General features: G+C 41.1%; 1 protein-coding gene across 2 annotated transcripts; it reads right to left on the bottom strand.

Moving 5' to 3' along the window:
• Positions 1–31: 31 nt before the first annotated feature.
• NUDT4 (nudix hydrolase 4) lies at positions 32–23,762 on the bottom strand. Of its 2 annotated transcripts, XM_055394058.2 has the most exons (6): positions 23,298–23,762; positions 12,391–12,501; positions 11,604–11,648; positions 9,757–9,841; positions 9,359–9,552; positions 32–904 (listed from the first exon to the last, which is right to left on the bottom strand). In XM_055394058.2, exons 1-6 carry the CDS (start codon positions 23,394–23,396, stop codon positions 692–694), a joined length of 747 nt encoding a protein of 248 aa, XP_055250033.1. In that variant the 5' UTR covers positions 23,397–23,762; the 3' UTR covers positions 32–691. The 2 variants fall into 2 exon arrangements, with proteins under 2 accessions (XP_055250033.1, XP_088692980.1); XM_088836854.1 differs by lacking the exon at positions 32–904 and having other exon boundaries at positions 6,814–9,552.
• Positions 23,763–23,890: the final 128 nt, after the last annotated feature.

The following is a 23,890-nucleotide window of genomic DNA, read 5'->3' as shown; positions in this document are numbered from 1 at the left end:
TGAACACTCTGCGAGCAGTTAAATAGAGATCAGTTTTATTTATTGCAGGTGGCATTGCTCAGATGCTAGCTAGTATGACATAGTGATTTGTAAGTTATAAAATTCCAGATTTAAATCTATTGATCCATAAAAATGTATCTAAAATAGGACTCTGAAGCGTGAGTTTTTGTTACAGAAGTACAAATACGTGAATTCCTAATTTCACAGCAACATGGTTTTTTCCTGTGTAATTTTGATAAGAGCCCCCATTGTTTTGATAATACTTGCTTCCCCAACCAATGGGATGAAACAAGAGCCAGTGTGTTGGCTGGGCTTTCTTAGAATTTAAGGGGCTCTGGGAGAGGCCAAGATAAGAGTTTGAAAACTGGTAGCCACATCTGGCTTTGGGGCCTGTTTTTCTTGGCCCACATGGCATGGTTGGTTAAAACATTTTGAGTTCAGTGCTGACATTTTAGAAAAATTGGGAGAGTCGCATGAGAATCTAGAATTCTGGTAACTTGAATGATCTGAAGTTCTGACAACAGGAAGACGTGACCTGCCTTATGCAAGGCCCCTGCTGGGAGGAGCTGAGTATAGCAGCCTTCCTAAGATGAGCTTGTCATTCTTCTAAGTGATTCTCAGGCTGGTTAGCATCCCCTACCAGCCTACCTGCTACTCTCTGTAATCCTTTTCCCTTTGACTTTGTAACTCCTTAGCTTATGGATGCACTACTACTTGTCAGGGTGATTAGGTGAATGGGACTGGCATAGGATGTTCCCTCGTGGACCTCATCTAATGGGGGATGCGGTGGGGCACATGGACAAACAGCAGTGGCAGCTCTGATGGAGAGGGGAAGTAAGCGCTTGGCAGGGACTGCTCTTCTGGATTCAGTACCTCCAGGCCGGGGACCAGCTTGTGCAGAGCCCTGGGAGAAGAAAAGAATCTGAGTATGTTGATAAACGGCTTCTTGAACATCAACTCTGCCCATTCAAAAGCTTTTCTGAAATCTGGAGGGGTTGATAGGAGCCGTATGTTTTTCATGTGATTTTTAAATTTTGTTGTCTCCTTTGCTGTGATTTACTTCCACGCTAGTTATTGTTGGTCCTCTCAGAAGCTGCCTAATGAGATCGTAGATTTGAGATATGTATAACTTAAACCCTGCTATAGACCAAGAACATACTTTAATACAAAATTTCAGAAGAATTTAAAAATAAACACAATACCTAAAAAAGCCATAGGTGCTATGGTTTAGCACTAGTAAAGGAGAGTATGGGGTGGGAAATCCTGTAAAACATTAACACAGTTTTAGCTAAATGGAACTTAATGGTTTGGGAATAATAGGAATTGGCTACTTAACTCTAGCCACATCAACTTTTTGTTAGTTGCAGTTGCAAAGGTTTAAAAATACAGCCTTATCTACAAAAGCTGGCCAAAAGAAAAAGGTAAAACTCCATGATTATAGGGCAGCTAATTCAAGTCTATTATAAAAAATGTAATTTCATTGGAATAATGTAATTTGGGACTGGGGGCAACATTTCATATAACTGTGCAGCATGCGCTTAGTTTAAGAAATGATATTAAGGGGTTATTTTTAAATGACTTAATGATCACAAAAACAAAACATGTTAAATGTAATAACTTGGAATAATAAGAATAAAAATCTGTACACCACCACCCAGACTGATGATACTTTGTTTCCTTAACTATATCTTCCACCCCCTGCATTAATTTCCATTTTTTTTATCATTGAGGTTGGAAATCGGGAGGATTTGTTCCAAGAGTTGGTTTTGCTACATCTTTATGTTACAAATTGGACAAGTTCCCCATTGGCTGCAAAACTGGGAGTTGGACTAAAATTTTCCTTGTTAAGTATAGAACTCCACCTCAAGAGTCTGGGTCCTTCCTCCTCCTGGCAAGTTCATCTTTGCTACCTGTTAGCTGATTTAATTTGATATGTGCCAGCATTTCAAGTGTATGAATGCAGACTTGGTGATAACCAAGCTGAGCCTCTGTGGACTTAATGCAGTTTCTGATTGGTTGGAGAAGCATATGGTAAGTGCCTGGATATTTAGACCTTACTGTCTCTTGTAGCAGAGCAACAACTGAACCCCATGATCTTGTAAAAGTTTATTTCATGGTGCTCTTTAAGGAGCTTTAACCTTTTTTTGCTCGTCACTTTTACCTGTGGGACAAAAAAGCTTTAGAAATATGAGAGACTTGATAAGCTCAGGTTCCCTATTGTGGAATAACTAGTGTGTTTCCATTTTATATATTCCTGATCCATACTCACCCACCATGTGACTCCTATTGAAATAAATAGTTCATGATCTAGATTGTTGTGGTTCAATCTCTCAGTCATATCTAACTCTTTGCGACCCCATGGACCCTGGGCACGCCAGGCTTCCCTGTCCCTCGCTATCTCCTGTAGTCTGCTCAGACTCATGTCCATTGAGTCGATTATGCCATCCAACCATCTCATAAAAATGGAACACTTCATGAATTTGCGTGTCATTCAGTTCAGTTGCTCAGTCGTGACCGACTCTTTGCGACCCCATGAATCACAGCACATCAGGCCTCCCTGTCCATCACCAACTCCCGGAGTTCACTCAAACTCACGTCCACCGAGTCGGTGATGCCATCCAGCCATCTCATTCTCTGTCGTCCCCTTCTCCTCCCGCCCCCAATCCTTCCCAGCATCAGAGTCTTTTCCAGTGAGTCAACTCGTCGCATGAGGTGGCCAAAGTATTGGAGTTTCAGCTTTAGCATCAGTCCTTCCAATGAACACCCAGGATCGATCTTGCAGTCCAAGGGACTCTCAAGAGTCTTCTCCAGCACCACAGTTCAAAAGCATTAATTCTTCGGCAATCAGCTTTCTTCCCAGTCCAGCTCACATCCATACATGACCACTGGAAAGACAATAGCCTTGACTAGACGGACCTTTGTTGGCAAAGTAATGTCTCTGCTTTTTAATATGCTGTCTAGGTTGGTCAAAACTTTCCTTCCAAGGAGTAAGCGTCTTTTAATTTCATGGCTGCAATCAGCATCCGCAGTGATTTTGGAGCCCCCCAAAATGCGTGTCATTAGTAAATTCCAATAGCTCTGTAAGTTTCATTATAATCTAGCAAGTTTACAAAGTATTCTGGTTTATGTTCTAAGAGTAGACTTCTCAAGACTTAGATCTGTCAAGCAGCTTAGACGTGATAGGTTAGTTGCACCAGATTTCAAGTTGGTGGTGTTCTCCTTATGTTTTGGCAGGAAGTATTAGAACTGTGAGTAACCAAAGGAGTAGGACCAAATGGTTGCAATCCCTGTCTTTTCATTCTGAAACAGTAAATATTTGGGGCTTTCCAGGCCATGGGTCTGTCTCGGTTACTCAGCTCTGCCAGTGTGGTGAGAAGACATCCGTAGACGATTATAAACAAATGGGCATGCTCTGCTCTGCTCTGACAAAACTTTTGTTTTCACGTCACAGAGTATTTTTTATCCAACTACTGAAAATGTGAAAAGCATTCCAAGTTTGTGGAATATACAAAAACAGGCTGGGGTCTCCATTTGGCCTGTAGAAGGAAATGGCAACCCACTCCAGTATTCTTGTTTCTTGCCTGGAAAATCCCATGGACAAAGGAGCCTGGCGAGCTAGTCCATAGGGTCACAAAGTCAGACATGACTGAGTACACGTGTACCAGGCTGAGTTAACCCCTACCTACTTGATAGTGGCTGGTTACTTGCTCTTGTGTTATAAGCAAGATATGTCTGCCCCCAACTTTTAAAAAGTGATATGTGCATGTTAAGTTCTTTGCGACCCCATGGACTGTAGCTCACCAGGCTCCTCTGTCCATAGGGATTCTCCAGGCAAGAATACTGGGTGGTTTGCCATTTCTTCCACCAGGGGATCTTCCCAACCCAGGGATTGAACCTGCATCTCTTAGGTCTGCACTGGCAGGCAGGTTCTTCACCACTAGCTCCATCTGGGAAGCCTTTAAAAAGTGATATGTTAACTGTTACTCCAGTAACAGGAATGATTTGTGCAGGTTTCATTTTTCTGTTTTGATATTAACATATACTTTGACAAGTTATACAGATTGGGCATTTCTCAAGCCCTGTTTTTTTCATTTGTGGTAATTTTCATACCAAATTTCTCAATGTTCACAGGAATGAACATTGAACTCAGAATGTTCAAAATTATACAGGATTTGATTTTTAAAGAAAATCTGTACAGGCTTCTTTAAAAGTGACCTTTAACAGGAAATTCTGTGTAGTGTTTTTCAATTAGCGATTACTGAAAGGAACTCCATCTTTGGCAGCACATTTCTTTGCTATCAATTAGATGACCATAACTTAACCCCACCCAATTTGTACATTTAAGTTGATGCGAGTTTTATAAATAATGCAGTACACACCTTTGACCATATTTTGATTGTGCAACTTGAAGCATTTTTGTTGACTAGGTTCCCAGAAGTAGGTGAAAGAGTTATATGCATTTTTTTTTTTAAATTTTGGCTGTGTCAGGCCTTTGTTGCTGCGCAGACTTTCTAATTGGGGAGAGCATGGGCCATCATTGTGGTGGCTTTTTGTGTTGCTGAGCATAGTCTTTAGGGCACGTGGGCTTCAGAAGTTACAGCTCGTGGGCTCTAAAGACACAGGCTCAATGACAGTACATGTGCTTAGCTGCTCCATGGCATGTGGGGAAATTCCTGGATCAGGGATCGAACCTGTGTCTCCTGCACTGGCAGGTGGATTCTTTACCACTGAGCCACCAGGGAAGCCTGCATTTAAAAATTAAATAGTGGTACTACATTGCCATACCAGTCTATTCTGGCATCCTTAACCTGAATACTGTTTTTTATGTCTGTATAATATGCCACCATGTGGACACATTACTCGTTAACCATTACGCCTTTGGGCCTGGGCATTTTATTTCCATGCCTCACCAGTTTGGTTGCCTTACCTTGGTAGGTACATCTGTGTCCACATGCCTAGAGATTCGATTCCTGGTGTAGTACACTTGGTCAAAAGGTATGTTTAATTACACATACCTCTTACTATACAATAATAGCCAAATAAAGTATTTTTTATTTCACTGACTATGGAATGAATTTGAGTAAAAATTGAGAAAAGCAGGAAGACTGACAGTACTATTATGTCTGGCACTAGTGTTTAGAACCAGCGTGCTGCGATTCATAAGGTCGCAAAGAATTGGACACGACTGAGCGACTGAACTGAACTGAACGTCATGTCCAGAGGGTAGTATTCCACATATTGGGAAGAGTAACTTTTAGGATCATAATCAGTTGAAATCACATCAAAGTAGAGAAATATGATTAGTTTCTGAGCAAATTAGGGTCTTTGCCATAATGCAGTGCCAAGATAGCACTTAGGGGCCTTCCCATCTTTCTTACTGCTCGAATTTAGCCAAGGGAACCAGTCAAGTAAAAGTGAAAGTTGCTCAGTTGTGTCTGACTCTTTGCAAACCCATGGACACTTCAGTCCATGGAATTACAGAATACTGGAGTGGGTTGCCTTTCCCTTCTCCAGGGGATCTTGCCGACTCAGGGATCAAACCCAGGTCTTCCATATTGTAGGCGGATTCTTCACCAGCTGAGCCGCAAGGAAGGGACTAAAAGTAAGGAGAGGAGCAGCCCAGGGATGAGATCACTTTTCAACCTGAGTTTTGTCCTACAGTTCCATATAAAATGTATGAAAGTATTTGATGGGGATCACATTCTCAAATAAAGATTTTGATTTTGAAGATGGTACATGTCTTAAAAAATAGCGCTTACATCTTCAAGGACATTTTCTGATGTATTAATAACTCATCTCTATGCTGGGAAAGGTTGCGGGCGGGAGGAGAAGGGGACGACTGAGAATGAGATGGCTGGATGGCATCACCGACTCTGTGGACATGAGTTTGAGTGAACTCTGGGAGTTGGTGATGGACAGGGAGGCCTGGCGTGCTGTGATTCATGGGGTCGCGGAGAGTCGGACACGACTGAGCAACTGAACTGAAGCCTCACTAGAATATAAGCTCCTTGAGGGTAGAAACTTTTCTATGCTGTTGCACTAACACTGGGCATAAAGCAAATGCTGACCATTGTGCAGCTAACAGTGAATGTTACATTAAGAATTTATGAAAAAAGGTACTGTATTGGATGGAAACTTCATTTAAGGACAATCAGCTACAATATTCCAGCTGTAACATCTGTCACAAATCATACTTTAATAAACTCAACTAATGTTTAACTAGTTCTATGTAAGAGATCTGTAGAAGATTTTTGTATTCCACTGTGAAGACATTAGAAAATGCCAAGCTTTCTCTTTTCTTCCAATTTAACAATCTTCATCAAAACCAAATGAGATCTGAGTAGAACTTTTATGTGAGGATTCTAAAGTTCATCTTAACGTAAACAATTATTTTGGGTAAATGGCCTCACCAGTCACCTTTTTGAAACAGCTATAATAATTAACGTGACCATAGTATAGAAAATATCTGCAACATATTACACCAAAGTACTCAGCCCTTTGAAAATAAACAATTATAACATAAACTGCATTAGGAAAGGAGAATAGCAATAAATAAGACAACCACAGTGGCATGACTGATGTCCTGTATAAGATGGAAAACGTATAGTGGGAGAGTAATGGCAACACCTTACTGGTGAACCCTTCCTTTTACATTAGTTAATTCTACTAGTAAGAATCATAAAAAGGAAGTGTATAAATAAACGACTAGCAGAAAATTATATGGCCATAAACAGGAAGACAGTAAGTAAAGCTGTTACTGTGGAACACCAGACAAGTTTTCACTTTGACAGTGCTAAGCTGTATTAAAAAAAATTCATTTCCATTTTTTATTTGATGTTTCCAAATATAAAAAAAGTCAAGATTCTTACACCAATTATCTCAAATGAGACCATGCAAAGCAAAGTGTATACAACAATCATTTCCCCCCTTCAGTTCTGTGTGATCGACAGAAAATTAAATGGCATATGCCTGGCTGAAAAATTTCACCAGTTTACAAAAAAAAAACCGAAACCACCAACAACCCAGCAACAAACATGCAAGCCAGTTGCTTTGTGTCTACAAGTTACTTTTTAAACTTTTTAAATTAGGAGGCACACTGAACTGAAAATTTTAGCTGCCCAAATTTATCCTGCTACCCCACAGAAAGCACAAGTGACAGTCCCAACACTAAACTTTGGAGAGCTGAGATAGTAGACACTTTGATATCTACAGTAGGTTCAGCTCTTGAGTCTGCAAAAGTTGGCTTTTTCTCTTAACAGAAATGTATCTACTTGGGGCCTTTCCTCTAGGAAATTTTGCTAGGCTGGGTTCCAAAAGAATAGTGAAGTGTGACAACTGAAGTATTTTGATGCATTATCCAAATTTCTCCTAGTTGCACAGGCTAGAGACAGGTGGTCTGCTGAACAGCACTGAAGAAAATCCTGACCCAGTGGCACTACTTACTCCAAATGTTTCTGACCAAAGAAAATTATACAACAATATTTATAGGCTCACTTTTAAGAAATGGCTGACATTAATACTGTACATATTTTACATGTCAAATACATAGTCCAAGAGTTTATAAAATAAGTTCATGCATTATTACCTCTAATAATATCATATACAAGATACCCAGCCCCCCTCCCCCAGTACTTCTGACATTTCAGGTGGACACGGTCTTATATACAAAAACAATCCAGTTCTCTCTGCTGTGTTAAGTATATAATTTAAAGAAACTTCAGAGATTACTGAGAAAAAACTACAAAGTGTCAATCTGTGGGATTTAAAATGTTTCCTTTAAAAGAAAAAAAAAAACACCCAGAATACATAAACCTCTGTACAAAGAAAAATATAAAACTTCTGGATGATCATGTTTGATCACATTACGTAATTTAGGATGAAATGTCATTGGTTAAGTTTTTTTACTTTACTCATTCCTTTGACAGCATTCATTTGTGAACTAATATTTATATTTAGTTCAGCTGCATTTACGGCCCAAGATCTCATTTTCAAAACAGTGGCACCAATTTTCCTTAAGTGTAACAGTACTTTTAGCAGCAACTATGTTTTAAAGGTTGACAATTTAGTCGAGAACAAGTGTGTAACTATGCTTACTTTCTACTTTATATTCACCAGTTATGATGTTTACAAATAGCTAATGTCTACACATGGAGTCATCTTTCACTTTGCCCCACCTCATTTCTCACTTGATCAGCAAAGTACAGACAAGGTATTCATGTGTTTCTGTTAGATGGGATTCTTGGATTTAAATGAATATAAGGACAAGTGTAAGACAAATTCTTAGTCCAGGTATGTTCCAGAGCCCCAGTATTCAGTTATATCATACCTACTGGCCAGCTATAAAAGATGAGATGTTCTAAGGTGCCTTAACAATCTAGGTCTGTAACAGCTGAACAAGGAGGCCATTTCACTCAACTGTGAGGCAGTCAGCACCGACTGGCCTTTACCAGCCAAGTTTAACTGATGTCACTAAATTAGAAAACAAAATGTTTTTAAAATTAGTTTACACTGAGGGATGTATAGTTCTCATGTATTCTGTGTGAAGAGATATTGTGGATAAAGGGATGCCATGGAGCATGCTAACTCAAATCCTAGGAGCACAGTTTTCATGATAAGATGTTATCTACTGCATGCAATTTGTTTCTAGTGCCTGTTTAACAGTCACTAGCTCTATAAACTTTGTCTTAAAGTGACTGTCGAGTCCCTTTACGGGAATTGGCCATATCAGGTAACTAGTGATGTAATACCACTTGTGAAAATTGAGACAAGTTGACAAATTCCTGAAAATAGGGTCATATAGAAAAAACGGTCCAAATCTGGGATCTATGAATTAAAATTGTGATCCTATGAAACAAGTTTTTGGGTTGAGTGCTTTAATATCAAGAATTATTGTCATAAATTCCCACAACAGAAGGATTTGTTGAATATGTGAAAATGATTTTGTGTGTGTTCTTTGTAAATGAGAAAACAATTTGAAGGGGGAAAACATACCCACAAATAAGTTGATGTGACAAAACCCACAGACTGATAGCAAAATGGACAAACACTGAAAAACAAAACGCTGTGAAAATGCCAACCAAAATAACAAGGTGGGTGGGTGGACTGGAGTAAGGGGGTACAGTTAAGGCATCTAAAAAAAAGTCCACATGGCTTTGGCTTATTAAAATATTTTACACTTTTTTTTTTTTTTAAAGATTTGAAAGCATCTGAAAAACATGCAAATTGTTTGAAAATCCTGCATGGCAAATTCAGACAGTTTGCAAGCATCATTCAGATGTTTGTCAAGGATAATAAAGACGCCTCTGGCTCACAAGACTGCACAGGGTGGAAGCGGTCTTCCCAATTCTCTCTATCTTACACTAGACGGCAGCCCAGATGTCTGTGCAGCAGTGACAAACAAGGTGTTACTGTCTGGAAGGGAAGGGACTGTCGAGTTTCCATTGGTGGGAGAACAGCCCAGCTTTAGTTTTTCCAGATACTCTGCATGTACAGGCTTATGGCACTGGAGAACTTTGATGGCATCTTCTACTTTGAACCACTCTCTCTTCCTTCCTAAAAAACACCGAATGAAATAAAAATAAATAAATAAATAAATAAAAATAAATGAAGTTAACTTACATAAGATAGCTCAAATTGAGTTATCTTTGAGTTATAATTGATCTTCTCTAAAAAGCAACCAAAAAATAAGATGCAACTGAGTATACCTATGTAGTATGAATTTAAAGAATTCAGATAGCAAAACGAAAGGGAATTTACCTATATTAACAGAATCTTCCCAGTCTTCTAATATTTCAGTGACAGTAAGAACATAAACGTATGTTCTGTGCTTTCGGTCTTGGTTCTGCTTGAATATAAAAAGAAAAGCATTTTAATCTACAAGAGCTAGTCATGTACACGTTTTCGAGTGAAGAATTCAGTGCAGTATACATTTACTTTACTTGCCAACACAGGCAAGTATACTCAGTCATACAATCCTCAGCACCACAGTGAATTTATGTAAGACAAAACATGAACAGACCTACTAATCTAGACCAGGGCCTCTCAACCGTGACTATCTATTTCATCACCCAGGACGCAGGTTGTTTATTTTTTTTTTTAAAAGACTGATGCAGTTAGTCTGAGAGGAGGCCTAAGTATGTAGAAGCTTCCTGGTGAACTATGCATAGCAAAAGTTGAAACTAGTATGAGGATAGTCCATTTCTAGAATGCCATGTCCTATATGCTCCAACTCAGTTTTTACTCCTATTAAAACTGCCACCTAGCCTTGTGTCTAGGTTCAAAATAAAACACAAGCTGGCCTTAAAGGAAGTGGCTCGCCTTCACCTTGGTTAAAGGTAACCTTGTTTGCTATAGTCTTAAGATGTCAGACAACTGCCCTAATTTTTTTTTTACCAGAAATCACCCGAGTAATTCACTCATTCAGTATCTTATGTCTTTGGGAATGAAAGAGAACAGGAATAAAATAGAGGCCTCTCTCACTTAAAACATTATGTTTAAGGATCTGTCATCTTAACTCTATGCCTGGAAAATCAATACACTTATTTGCTATGTTCACAAAGTAATCAAAATCACCATGGTGACTAGGCAGGCACATTCTAATTTTTCCTTATATTTTTCTAAAGGGAAAGGTACACTGATGACCATTTTCTGTTCAGATTCTATGAAATCTAAATAGTATTTGTAAAGCGCTTATTACTGTTACCTTCCCATGTTACACAAACATGAGAAGTTTTCTTTAAAAGTCTTGTCAGCATATTCACATATGCACTATTATGTGTACGATGGTTACTCAGTTACAGAAAACTCAGTGTTTTTCAGTTTAACCAGGAGATGGTGCTATTTAACTGGGTAAAGCAAGTGGTAAATTCTGGAAAATTTTGAATAGTACCTTATGAACTTTACTCTTAACAGTTACTGTATTCTGGGAGTCATCAATTCTACCAAGTGCTGTACAATCAGAATTTTTTCTGATTTCTGAAAAAGGCTAAAAGATAAAGTCTTTAAGGACTGTATTTATATTCCTATCAGCAGGACTAAGCTAACAGAGGGTATCTTGAAAAAAAATCACAATGTGTCTGATATACCATGTATCTAGGTCTGAATCTTGTATGAAAATACATCTGAGAACAGCTTGGGTCTCATGACCTGATCTCATTTCTCCCCACCTTCCATGGAATACCTGTCACTTTCAGATTTCCTCTCCACAAATTCCATTCTGCCTTCAGTAATAACAAATTATAGAAGAGACTTCTATGCTTCTAGTATCTAGTCTGTGCATCTGAGTTTTGCATCATCATGGTGTCCTTTCAGGATAAAGTCATTAGGCATATCATCCAGTGTTACATGCTGAAGGCAAAGGGTTCATTTCCAGGCAGTATCTATGAGAGACCTAAGCCCTTAGGTGATACTGAGAATATTGTAGTAATGGTATATGAAAGTCAAGCAGCTTCTACTTCCCTCCCTCCTAAATCCTTATGGCTTCCTTGCCTAATGGTAGCTTCAGAGGAATATCTAGTTCAGGCTGCTGCCAGATTATCTGGCCTGTTAGGAAGGAAGAAGTCATTAATTCTATCAGTAAGATGAGGATTACTTTTGTAACTCACCTCAAATATGCCCAGGAGTCTGCCCAATTTTCCTTTTACTCCAGCCTATTAAAAAAGGACAAAATGTAAAATTTTTACGTAACAAAATTTATATGCAAGTTATTTTCTCTGTGTTACCCTTCCACTGCACAGTCCTGTTCCTTTTACCTGATACTGTGACAGACTGGAACTTCAGTGTGTGCCACAAACCCAGAATGAAAACTAACAGACTGGCACGTGCTTTCTCTGAGAATGCTTATCCCGTAAGACCCGTCTCTAGAGAACCTTTCCAATAACACACCAACACCCAATGAGAGCCTTATCACTCATGCCTCATTATGCTCTAACTGCTGTTCAAGAAGTTTTTATAGCACTTGATCTCTGCTGTTTTGCTCCTGAGTAAAAGCAAGTTCCATCTCCTCTCAGCTGTGAGAAGACAAGCAGGCCAAGTATGCTTCTGTGCATGTGTGGGCCCTCATTTTACTGAACTTTAAGACAAAGCCAGTAAAATAAAAGCAACTGGCTTCCTATATATATATGTCTGAAACTGAATTGTAGCACATGATGAATTTTTTCTCTGTATTTTTGCTCAGTTAACACTAACCTTGCTTTGGGGCAAGGCCACCACGTTATATATTGATCACTGATGAGACTGTTATATAACTGTGTGGTATTCAGCTCTGGGGGATTTCCACATTGATTTGAACAGTGCAGTGTGACCTGCCTGTCCTCACGCCTCTTGCGCGGTGTGCTTAGCAAACTGCCTTGTTTGTGAACCTTACCCAGAATGTACCACTCTCCATCTTACCTCTTCATAAACCTCCCTCACAGCAGCGCCATCAGGCTCTTCCTCAGGCTCCATTCCTCCTCCTGGGACAATCCATTGGTCTGGATACCGACTGCTGCTCACCAACAGCACCTGCAAGCCCGACCATAACCGTGAACCCCAGCCCCAGAAGTACTACGGACACTGACATTTATTTGTTCAAGCTACAGCAGCAGAGTTGGGCAGTTTCAATAGAAACTGTATGGCCCACAAAGCCTAAAATACTGTTTGACCTTTATAGGAAACTCTGCAAATCCAGGTCAAGAACAGCATTAAGCTTGAAATGTGCACACACTTATAAAACAAAAAACCCCATACACTGTATTAACACAGAGTAGTATCCTGCCAGTTCACTGTTTAACAGTATCTGAAACAAGAAGTAAACATCCATCCTATAAGTAAAAATTTGTGCACTAGGTTAGGTTGGAATTCACCCAAGTTGAGAGGAGGGGGGTGGGGAAAGATTTTGATAAATAACCAAATGATGTTTATGAAAGTAACAGGCAGGCTTCTTGACCAACTTGAACAGAAATGTCTGCAAAATTACCTTAGTATATTGCCTTCAAGCAAAAGCACAGTTCTCTCCAGAAATTAATCAGCTGAGAGCAAAGCTTGATCCTCAGTGCAGATTCTGGTTTTCTGACACTGTGCCAACTGTCTTCCCAGCTTTCTCCCTACTGCCAGATAAAGTGCTGGCCCTCAGGAAATTTATAGCCAGCCTAGGATTCACCTACAAGAATAAGCTCCAGAACCCAATCTGCCCAAATGGAAACTTCCAGGCTGACAGCATTTTATCAAGTCCCACCTTTCCCCCAAACCTCAACAAAGCTGGGTTGGGAGATGAGGGAACAACTTCAAGTGCACATAACTCCCCTCAATTTGAAAAGCGGCAGCACGTCTCAACCTATAGACATTATCATCACCACACAGTGGTGGACCAACTAACGCTCAAGAGACCTGAGCACCTTTTCTCTCAATTCTGATCTGGACAGGACTTTACTACATCGCTCCTCCAGGTATATAACAGGCAGAACAGAGGCAAGTCCAGAGAAAGCACTGTAAATTAACAATTGACAAAGCCTTAGCTCAAGTACTGATGGCATTTCCCAGGTGGCTCACTGGTAAAGAATCCACCTGCCAATGCAGGAGACGCAGGTTCGATCTCTGGGTCAGGAAGATCCCCTAGAGGAGGAAATGGCAATCCACTCCAGTGGTCTTGTTGGGAAAATCCCATGGCCAGAGGAGCCTGGTGGGCTACGGCCCACGGAGTCACAAAGAAATCAGACATGACTGAGCACCCAAAGTACTAATGGCTGACATTGAGGGCACCGCCAAGTCCAAATACAGCAATTTTGGTAAAGTGAAATGTAAGCCTTACATTTAACCTTTCTTAGGTACAGTGTCCTCCTCTGCAAAAAGAAGTAATTATCCTGGCAAGACTGTTGAGTGTTGGGGAGTATAACATACCTCAGATCCTAGCCTACGTGAGTAGGCCAAGCATACTTGGCCTCACTACTCACTACAGTGAGTACCGTTGGCCATTACAGTTGGATCTTCTACTTTCCCACCAACTGAGTTGGATTCATCTGTCAAGACAAGCTTGTTCCCAATTTTGCCAGTTGCACTTGTTTTTGTAATCACTGAACGTTAATGATAAAATGAGGGCAGGAAGTAGTTATCAAAAAGGCTCTGCAAAAATTCATTAAAGATGGGTTGTTAAAAATTACTATCAAATTAAGAATGGCTATGACTACTTAAAAAAAAAAAAAAGACCGGAAGAAGTAAATTTTTAAAATCTAGAAAGTTAAAATCCTACTTTATACAAAATGAACTGCAAATCAGATTTTACCTTTGGATTTTATTCAAAAAGTATCCTTGCCAATTGTCTATGGTATTCAAAGGCTTTTGACCCTATATCAAGACTGGCAAATGAATATGTTTTTTTTTTTTGACAACTCTATTACTTTAATGCCTTTTTTTTTAATTTTTTTTATATCTAAAAAAGAATTTTATTAAAAAAGCACAAATGCAAAGAAATGAACAGAGGAAAATTTATGCGTCGAACCTGGACTGGTCACTTATGATAATATACATGCTACAATTCCATTCTCTCCAATCATTCCACCTTCACCCTCTCCCACAGAGTCCCAAAGACTGTTCTAAATGCCTATGTCTCTTTTGCAGTCTCTTATACAGGGTTCAGGTTACCATTTTTCTAAATTCCATATATATGCGTTAATATACGGTATTGATGTTCTTCTTTCTGGCTTACTTCACTCTGTATAATTGGCTCCAATTTCATCCACCTCATTAAAACTGATTCAAATGCATTCTTTTTGATGGCTGAGAAATACTCCATTGTGTATATGTACCAAAGCTTTCTTATCCATTCATCTGCAGATGGACATTTAGGTTGCTTCCATGTCCTGGCTATTATAAACAGTGCTGCAATGAACATTGGAGTACATGTGTCTCTTTCAATTCTGGTTTCCTCGGTGTGTATGCCCAGGAGTGCGATCGCTGGATCATATGGCAGTTCTTTTTCCAGTTTTCTGAGGAATCTCCACACAAATATGTTTTTAAGTTAAAACAAAAAATGTTTACGATACAAAAGTGTTTATATCCTGTATCATTGAAAAAGTAAATGGTAACCACCAGTTCTGACCACTGAGCTGGAAGCTTCTTTTCCTGGTTCCTAGGCATGAGTTAGGGATAAACTGGTTTCTAGTATCTGGATAAAATTCTTACTGCCTAATTCTATGCTCTAAAAGCCACCTCTTTGATCATCTTCATAATGGGACAGGGCGGTGCAGGGAACTAGCCACCAGAAAAGTACATCTTCACTGAGTAAACAGGGAGTTTCAAAACCATTGATATTCATAATGTTTGAGTTCTGAAAAAAATGAAATTCAGTGTCATGTATCTAGGTCAATGACTAATATGTTCCTATTTGACCACAACAGTCTTCAAGAACTAAATTGCATAAGGTTAATAATGTTGAAAAACCATTAGTACAGTCTGTGTCAGTTTTTGAACTACACTTAAGCTTCCGATTTAAAACCAAATCTTTATCTACAGGATATCACTGTCATATGACTGAACTTCTCTTCCAAATGATTTAGCCGAGAAACCAAGAAATTGTGCTACAAGAGTCCCTTGACATTCCAAAGTGATTAAATTTTATCAAGTCATTAACTCCAAATGTATCTTTCCAAAAATGATCAATTTAAAATGAGTAATACCTAAGGTATAGCGTCCAAATGTTTAGATGATCAGTATCTAAACAACTAGCTTAAGAGATCTGATAATGAGCCTTTGGTGATGGTACAGATTTGGAAACTGGTATGTTATTAAGTACTTGCCTACTCATCCTGAGTACCTGGGAGTTCAGATGGGGTCAAGGCTATGTGGTAGGGGAAGGCGGTGGGTGAGATTAAGAAAAGAAATCTGAACAGTATAAGCAGAGACAAGGACAGTTAAAACCCCTACTACTGACTGGAAGAATCTAAACCCACACCAGAGTATTTATTATTCAAGATCTCCCTCTCAATTCCTGCAAAGCCATCTTAACATTCTGTAACATCCCCAGTGTACCAGATCTACAATGCAGCTTTAGCATGCAAACTAATGCTCTAAGGAAGGTGTTACTAAAACAAAAATTTCTAGAGAGAAGGGTTCTCAATCTACCTCTATCCATACTTTTGTCTCAAAATAATGCTTATCACAATTTAAAAATTCTATAGCTGCATTAACCTTTTCAGACTTCTTTCTACTCTCAGACAACTAAAAAGCATCCATAATTTTACTGGCTTCACAGTCCTAGGTTGGCTCTTAGATGTCTGTGATGCAAAATCTGAGAGAAAGTGGTGAGATCTGCTGGAAGTTGAAACAGTATGGAAGTGAGAGTGAGTGGGGACAAGGCGTGCGAGACAAAAGGTGTGCAGCTGCTATGACGTAATCTTTTGATATTTGCCACTAAAAATATATATGTGAGTGAATATATTTATGTATTAGGTTGGGAAAAAAGTTCAATCAGATTTCTCCATAAGATGGTACGCAAAAATCCAAACAAAATTTTTTTGGCCAGTATTTGTTGTTGTTCAGTTGCTAAATCATGTCTGACTCTTTGCAACCCCAGGGACTGCAGAATACCAGGCTCCACTGTCCTCCACTCTCTCCCAATTTGCTCAAATTCATGTCCATTGAGTCAACGATACTATCTGACCGTCTCATACTCTGCTGCCCCCTTCTCATTTTGCTTTCAATTTTTCCCATTATCAGAGTCTTTTCCAATGAGTCAGCTCTTCACATCAGGTGGACAAAGTATTGGAGCTTCAGCATCAGTTCTTCTAATGAGTATTCAGCGTTGATTTGCTTTAGGATTGACTGGTTTCATCTCCCTGCAGTCCAAGAGACTCTCCAGGATCTTCTCCAGAACCACAATTTGAAAGCATCAATTCTTTGCCACTCAGCCTTCTTTATGGTCTGAATTTCACATTTGTACATGACTACCAGAAAAAGCATAGCTTTAACTATATGGACCTTTGTTGGCAAAGTGATGCCTCTGCTTTTTAATATGGTGTCTAGGTTTGTCATAGCTTTCCTTCCAACCCCAATATTACTGTTATTTATGAAAGAAATGACCAAAGCTTTAAAATAAATGGTATTACTGAGGTAACAAAAGATAGGTTACAAAAACTCTTTCAATAAGAGCATACACTAACAGCTGGCAGGTCCATACATGATCATTCATAGGTTTTAAATTATCTTTCAACTTTTCTAGACCTATTAGATTTTGTGTGTCCGACAAGATGACAAAGACGAAAGTAGACACTTAACTTTCCAGATAAGCCAGAGCTGAGACCAAAAGAAAGATTGATAAAAAGGAGGCTAGTCAACCCACCAAGTTGCAGAATTAGATTGAATCACACTCAAACCCCAACGCCAATGGCATTAGAGTGGTAAAAAGTGAAGACACTTCTTCCCCAAGTCAACCTGGCCACCTTCATATCAGCATTTCTCCTACACACTATCAGATCTTATCCCTCTTTTCATGTATTGGTCAGTTATTAGAATAAAATACTCTTCACTTGGCATTGTTGAGAAGTCATTTTTCATACGTGTTTTTCTTAGATACCCAATGTTTCAAGATTTGGAATAGAGGTATTTCTCACTTTTAGTAGCAATAGTATAGTGATAGTCAACTTGGAACTAGCCCTGAATCTTGCTGGACAAAGATTTGCCTGTGAATTGGAGTAATATTCCAATGATATTCTATAATATTACTCTATGTCACCCAAATCCTTCTCAATGAGGGATATGTAAAAGCGTATAATCTAGGATATGCTGTTCGATGTCTACATAATACAGCCATGCCCTCAGAGGCGGGAGGTACATGGGACTGCTGGTTCCCTACACCAAGGGGCCCCAAATTGCCCTTCGTGGTTCAGCTTTTACCCTTACAATGGCTCTTGGTCACAGCCTGCCTCCAGGAACAAGTGAAAGTTGCTCAGCCCTGTCTGACTCATTGCGACCCCATGGACTCTAGCATACCAGGCTCCTCTGTCCATGGAATTCTCTAGACCAGGATACTGGAGTGGTAGCCATTCCCTTTTCCAGGGGATCTTCCCAACGCAGGGATGGAACTCAGTCTCCCACACTGCAGACGGATTCTTTACCATCTGAGCCACCAGGGAAGTGAACAAGTAGTCATTATAAATTACCACATCTTTTTCAGAAAAAACAAAGCTATTCAGAGAACCCCTTAAGTGATCTCTGAATATAAGAATAAAGAATTTTATTTTGCAAATTGTAACTGTATATTTAGAAGTTGTTTTGGGGTTGTTGGTCTTTCTTTCCCACATTATCACAAACAAGAATAACATGAATGGTTAAATCTCTACTGTACTTAACAGTTTTATAGGCATTTGGCCAAAATTAGGGCAGCGGTATATTAGGAACACCCACTACGCACATATACATTTTAAAAGGTAGTAAGTTACAATAATAGTTAATATATCCACTAACCACTACCAAGTTCTGTTACTCAGCAAACCAGTACTACTTTTTGGGCTACAGAGGCAGAGTGCTGTAAGTTCAGAAATAAAGACACATTCTGTGAAAATGTATTTAATCCAGACTATATGGATTGGTAGATAATGGTAAGCTGGGTTGACCATGACTTTTTTCTCCCAGCATGTTAATGTTCTGAAGTGATGGGATAAGCTTTCACAAAATTGGAGAAAGCCGTGGTGATACACCAAAACCCATAAGAATAAAAATGGATGCAAATTGTACATGAGGGCTTTCCCTTGAAGTGGCTGATTGGGTAGGCTAAGCAGCCCTTCTTTAGGTCTAGGAAAGCTGCAGGCACAGATGAAGGAGGCTGGTGACATCTCCCAGCAGTCAGAAAAGGCCACCTTTGGATAGTTAATTCTGATGAAAGTGGTTTCCATTTGAAGTAAGAACCTTCAAGGACTCAACGCTCTTACGAAGAGCCCCTGGATACATGTCTGAAAAGGCTTATTGCTTCTAGGGGTTAAAGTACTAGTAGAGAGAAGCCATAATACTTCTTAGTAGAAGTGTTATTTGCTCAGTCGTGTCCAACTCTTTGCAACCCCATGGACTATAGCCTGTCAGGTTCCTCTGTCCACGGGATTTTCCAAGGAAGAATACCAGAGTCATTTACCATTCCCTTCTCTAGGGGATCTTCCTGACTCGAGGATGGAAACCGGGTCTCCTGCATTGCAGACAGATTCTTTACCATCTGAGCTACAGGGAAGGCTTAGTTTTTGTTTATTAGAGCTCCGGTTTAGAGTTCCACAGGTTTCAAGACTACTGGCGAGCTTACAAGCCAATTACAGCAAAAAGTCCAAATGAAAGTTCTTAAGACTGTATGTTTCTCACTTGCAACTGTGCCTGGATTCCACCCAGGATCAAGTCATTTCTGTTTCTCTCTTTAGAATTCTATCCTATTTTGCTGCCAGATCATCCCCAAACTTGAATACATCTAAAACGGAAATACAGCAAGCAGCTCCGTAATCTTACACTGAAGGTGCTTTTCGGTTTTCAGCCACTATTTGTTCTCTGCTCTCCTAAGCTACAGTTCAATTAGACCACAGCCCCAAGTCTTGCTCTGTTTATGTTTGGTCCTTCCTTACCCACTCACTGAAATCCAACTCCAAATGACTCATGCTGGATCTTAACTCTGGAGCACCTGATGGTACTTTTGCCTGCATGCTAAGTCGCTCAGTCATGTCTGACTCTTTGCGACCCTGTGGACTGCAGTGCTCTTGGTGCCTCTGTTCATGGGATTCTCCAGGCAAGAATACTAGAGTACTGGAGAAGGCAATGGCAAGCCACTCCAGTACTCTTGCCTAGAAAATCCCATGGATGGAGGAGCCTGGTAGGCTGCAGTCCGTGGGGTCGCTAAGGATCGGACACGACTGAGCGACTTCACTTTCACTTTTCACTTTCACACATTGGAGAAGGAAATGGCAACCCACTCCAGTGTTCTTGCTTGGAGAATCCCAGGGAGGGGGGAGCCTGGTGGGCTTCTGTCTATGGGGTCACACAGAGTCGGACATGACTGAAGTGACGCAGCAGCAGCAGTAATACAAGAATACTCGAACACTAATTTTGCCCTTTTCTACCCCAGTGGATCTTCCTGACCCAGGGATCTAATCCATGTCTCTTTTGTCTCCTGCACTGGCAGGTGGGTTCTTAGCACCAGATAGTACTTTACCAGCACTTTACTGCCTTTTATGGGCTTCGCTGATGGGTCAGAGGGTAACGAGTCTGCGTGCAATGCAGGAGACCCGGGTTCGGTCCCTGGGTCTGGAAGATCCCCTGGAAAAGGGAATAGCAGCATCCCACTCCAGTACTCTTGCCTGGAGAATTTTTTTGTGGAGCCTGGAGGGCTATAGTCCATGGGGTTGCAAAGAGTGGGATATTACTTTTTTCTTTTTATATCAGTCATTTGTCTAACCTCCTGCTATACAGAGCATATGTTCCTTAGGAGCTGACACTTTTCATCTTGCAGCCTGGTTCCAACCATCACATATGCAAATACGTTCAATGGAATCCATTTCAGGTTCCCTTTTGTGAATGTACTGTCCACTTTCACCGCAAAGGCAGAGATCCCAGCTCCTCTATGGAATACTTATTTGTTGCTTTGACTGGAAGCCCAACTATCAAAAGTAAGGGTGGTTCCCCATAGAAATAACTAATTGGAGAGGATCAAATGAACAAGAGATATAGAAATAAAGGACCTGGACTCAAAATGATCTGCCAGCTTCTGTGACCTTGAGACAAGTTACTTCCATTGCCTAATTTCTTCCTTTACAAATGCTAATGGTTATTACCTACCTCGCAGGGAAGAAAGAGATGCAATGGGAAAATACATAAAACCACACCCCAAAGAATAAAAACTGCTGTGAGAACACCCTTCTGTCCTACAGAAACCTGTTTTAAAGCCTGCTTAGAACCCCTTAAGTAGAGAGCCAGACTGGAACACTGCATAGCTTGAGGGTCAAAAAGCAATTACTATTTTATTTCACTTTACACTCTATAAACACAACTACAGAAACGAAGATCCTGAAGATCTAAACCAGACGTTAAAGTTGGCTGTGCATTATTTAAAGAATTCCAGAGCCTTCCTTCAGAGCATATTCTCTAACAAACTGACTTGGTTTCGCAACCTCCGGGTTATCAGATTTACAAAGTTTTACGTAATAAGCTTATCTAATAAATTCTTTAAATCTTGCTCTTTATTTTATAATGGCACTGGTATCTTGATTCCACTAGAGGTTAGGAATCTAGCATTTGTTACAGCAGAAACAATTTCAAAGCAGAAAACTAACTCATTTATCTACTATGATCAACTTCTGATGCTCTCCTCAGACTCTTGCTTTACCATTCACACAGTACAGACCATTTCAATTTCCTCCCATTTCCCATATTTTCCCCTGGGAACCTTCATTTTTACAAAGCCTGAATTCCACATTCACATTATGGCAAGACTTCAAAGTCACTACTTTAAAAAGTCTTCCAAACTCAGCCTCGGACGATCTCACTCATTCAGCAAATCTTGTGCACCCAAGTGCTCTGGGCCTAGTCCTGTGCTCAGAGCCCAGCATCAGCAGGGACCAGATGCTGAATTCCGACTCTACCATTTCTTAATTACGTCATTTGGGCAAAGTACTTCTGCTCTGCAACTGTCTCCTCACCTATAAACCTGCAGTAAGAGGATTAAATATAACAAACTTAGAAGTCTTCAGGCAATGCCCAGCATCTAGTAAGCACTCAACTAAGAAAATAACTACACAATAGTGAGGCAATCAGATAAGATTCTTGATCACTTCTGGCAAGTATATTATTTTATATTTAAAGTTTGCTTTGTGCTAACATGGTCCTTCCCTCAAGGACCTTCTAATCTTTTTAACAGAATGCACTTAAAAAGCCCATTGACTTTGTAAATGCTAAAAGCCATTCTCTACTTTCTGGCTCTCTTAAACAGGCCCAGCTCAAAAACATCAATTTCTCTTCAATTTAAGTTTAAAATTCCAATAGAGACCCCCAAGTGAACTCGGGATCAGCACTAAAAGGCTTGGTTTCTTTTCAAAAAATAAAGACAAGAGTTTGAAGAGCACCATTCTGAGGTACTTTGATTTTTGTTAGCATAACAATATAAGCCACTGAGAGTACACTATGTCACACTCATCCTAACTACAGGGACTAGCAATAAGGAAGCCATTAAATTCCTGCCTCCAGCTTTAGCTTAATATTTTATTGGACATAATTGGATATGGAAGCAGAACTCAGAATGTCAATGCTTTTCCTGTCTAACCATTTAGAAGTGGCAATGCTAAAAGATTTTCATCAGCTAACAATCGACTACTACTATTGCTCCACGCAAAATATAACTAATGAACCATGTTTAAATTAAATAAGCGAAACAGAAGTAAGTATAAACTGTTCTCCAGGAAGACCTCACGGGCCTTACTATCAACCCAATGCTGATGAGTGAATTAACAGAAGGCTGCTGCTTCCTCTTAGAACAAGAAAGACTGCTTCTCTCCAGATGTCAAGCCAAACATAGCAAAGAAGCTCGGATAAATATGCAGAGGCAGAGATTACCGTCTGAAAATGGCAACTTTGCCCATCTCTAGTCCATCTTCTCCCTTCTGGCGATTCCACGTTTTTCACTACCCATCATTCTATAGTCAGAAAACTTTAAAAGAGGAGGATTTTTCTTTTCATCCAGTATAAATACGCCAAGTGCCTGTAAACTAAAGGATCCACTAAAACGTGGAACTGATAGAACCAGACCGAATGGGTTTTTATTTTAAAGCACGGGGACTGTCTGGATATTCCATAATCATGCCTACATTCATCTGAAGCCGAAAACTGCTATTTCAGGGGAGAAGAAAATATAACAAGAGGCAGAAGGGCTGGGGCTGCAACATTCACGCCATTTCTACCCTCTGTTAGCACTCAAGGTTTTATCTGGTTTTACGCTCCATTTGCAGGTTAAAGTGGTGACTCCTGCTAGGCGGGACCAAGACAGCCTGGGACCCTCCAGGGGGCCAGGAGGCGTCTCGGCCTCCCGTCCTAACCACGACCCGGTGGGAGAGCGCAGGGCTGGGCGAGCCCCTTTGTTTCCACAATCAACCCAGAGAAAGGAAGGAAGGAGGGAGGGCGGGCGGGAGGGAAGAAGGGAGGGGGCTAATCCCTTCCAGCCCTGAGGCTAGACGGAGGGTCTGGTGGGAAGGGGATGGAGAAAGGGAAGGGCAAGGGCAAAGACCTCCCATCCCGGCCAGCCCGGGCTCCCACACCAACCCCGCCCCGGCGCCCTAGCGGAGGGGACCAAGCGCGCCGGCCGCCCTCACCTCGTCCTCCTGCTCGCTCCGGAAGCAGAGGCACGCCGCCCGCTTCTTGAAGCCCTCGCGGTCATAGGTCCGCGTCTGATTGGGCTTGAACTTCATCATAGAGGCGGGTTCTTGCTGCCGCTGCTACCCCGGCCGCCGCCACCCCGCCGGGCAGTGGGGTCGAGGGCGAGTCGGGGCGCAGGGAAGCGAGGAGGCTGCGCGGGGAAGGGCAGCGAGGCCGGGTCAGTCCCGGAGCAGACGACCGCTCCGACGCGGGGCAGAGCGCGAGCGTCGGTCACTGGAGCCCGGGTGCCGGGGTGGAAGCGCCGCCTCTGCCCGGGCGTCCGCAGCTCTCCATGGAGCCCGCCGCACGCTCGCCTCCGCTCCCTCCTGCTGCCGCCCTCGCTGCCGGAGAAAGCGAGGCTCCCGGCTCCCGCCACGAGGAGACAGTTGCAGGAACTGGTGCCGACTGGGCAGCGGCGCCTCGGCAGCTTCGCACCGCCCCCTTCGCCGTATTTAAGGGGCCGCGCACGCCCCGCCCCCTCGGCGCCCCGCCCTGCGCGCCTGCGCGTCGGGAACCGTTGCGGCGAGGGAGCGGCGCCGGGGGCGGGGCC

The sequence above is a fragment of the Moschus berezovskii genome, chromosome 6 (assembly GCF_049115385.1).
Source record: "Moschus berezovskii isolate FMDL1 chromosome 6, NW_MosBer_1.0, whole genome shotgun sequence".
Classification (NCBI taxonomy): Eukaryota; Metazoa; Chordata; class Mammalia; order Artiodactyla; family Moschidae; genus Moschus; species Moschus berezovskii.
Note: the sequence above shows the minus strand (reverse complement) of the source record. Positions and strands in the feature narration are given on the sequence as shown.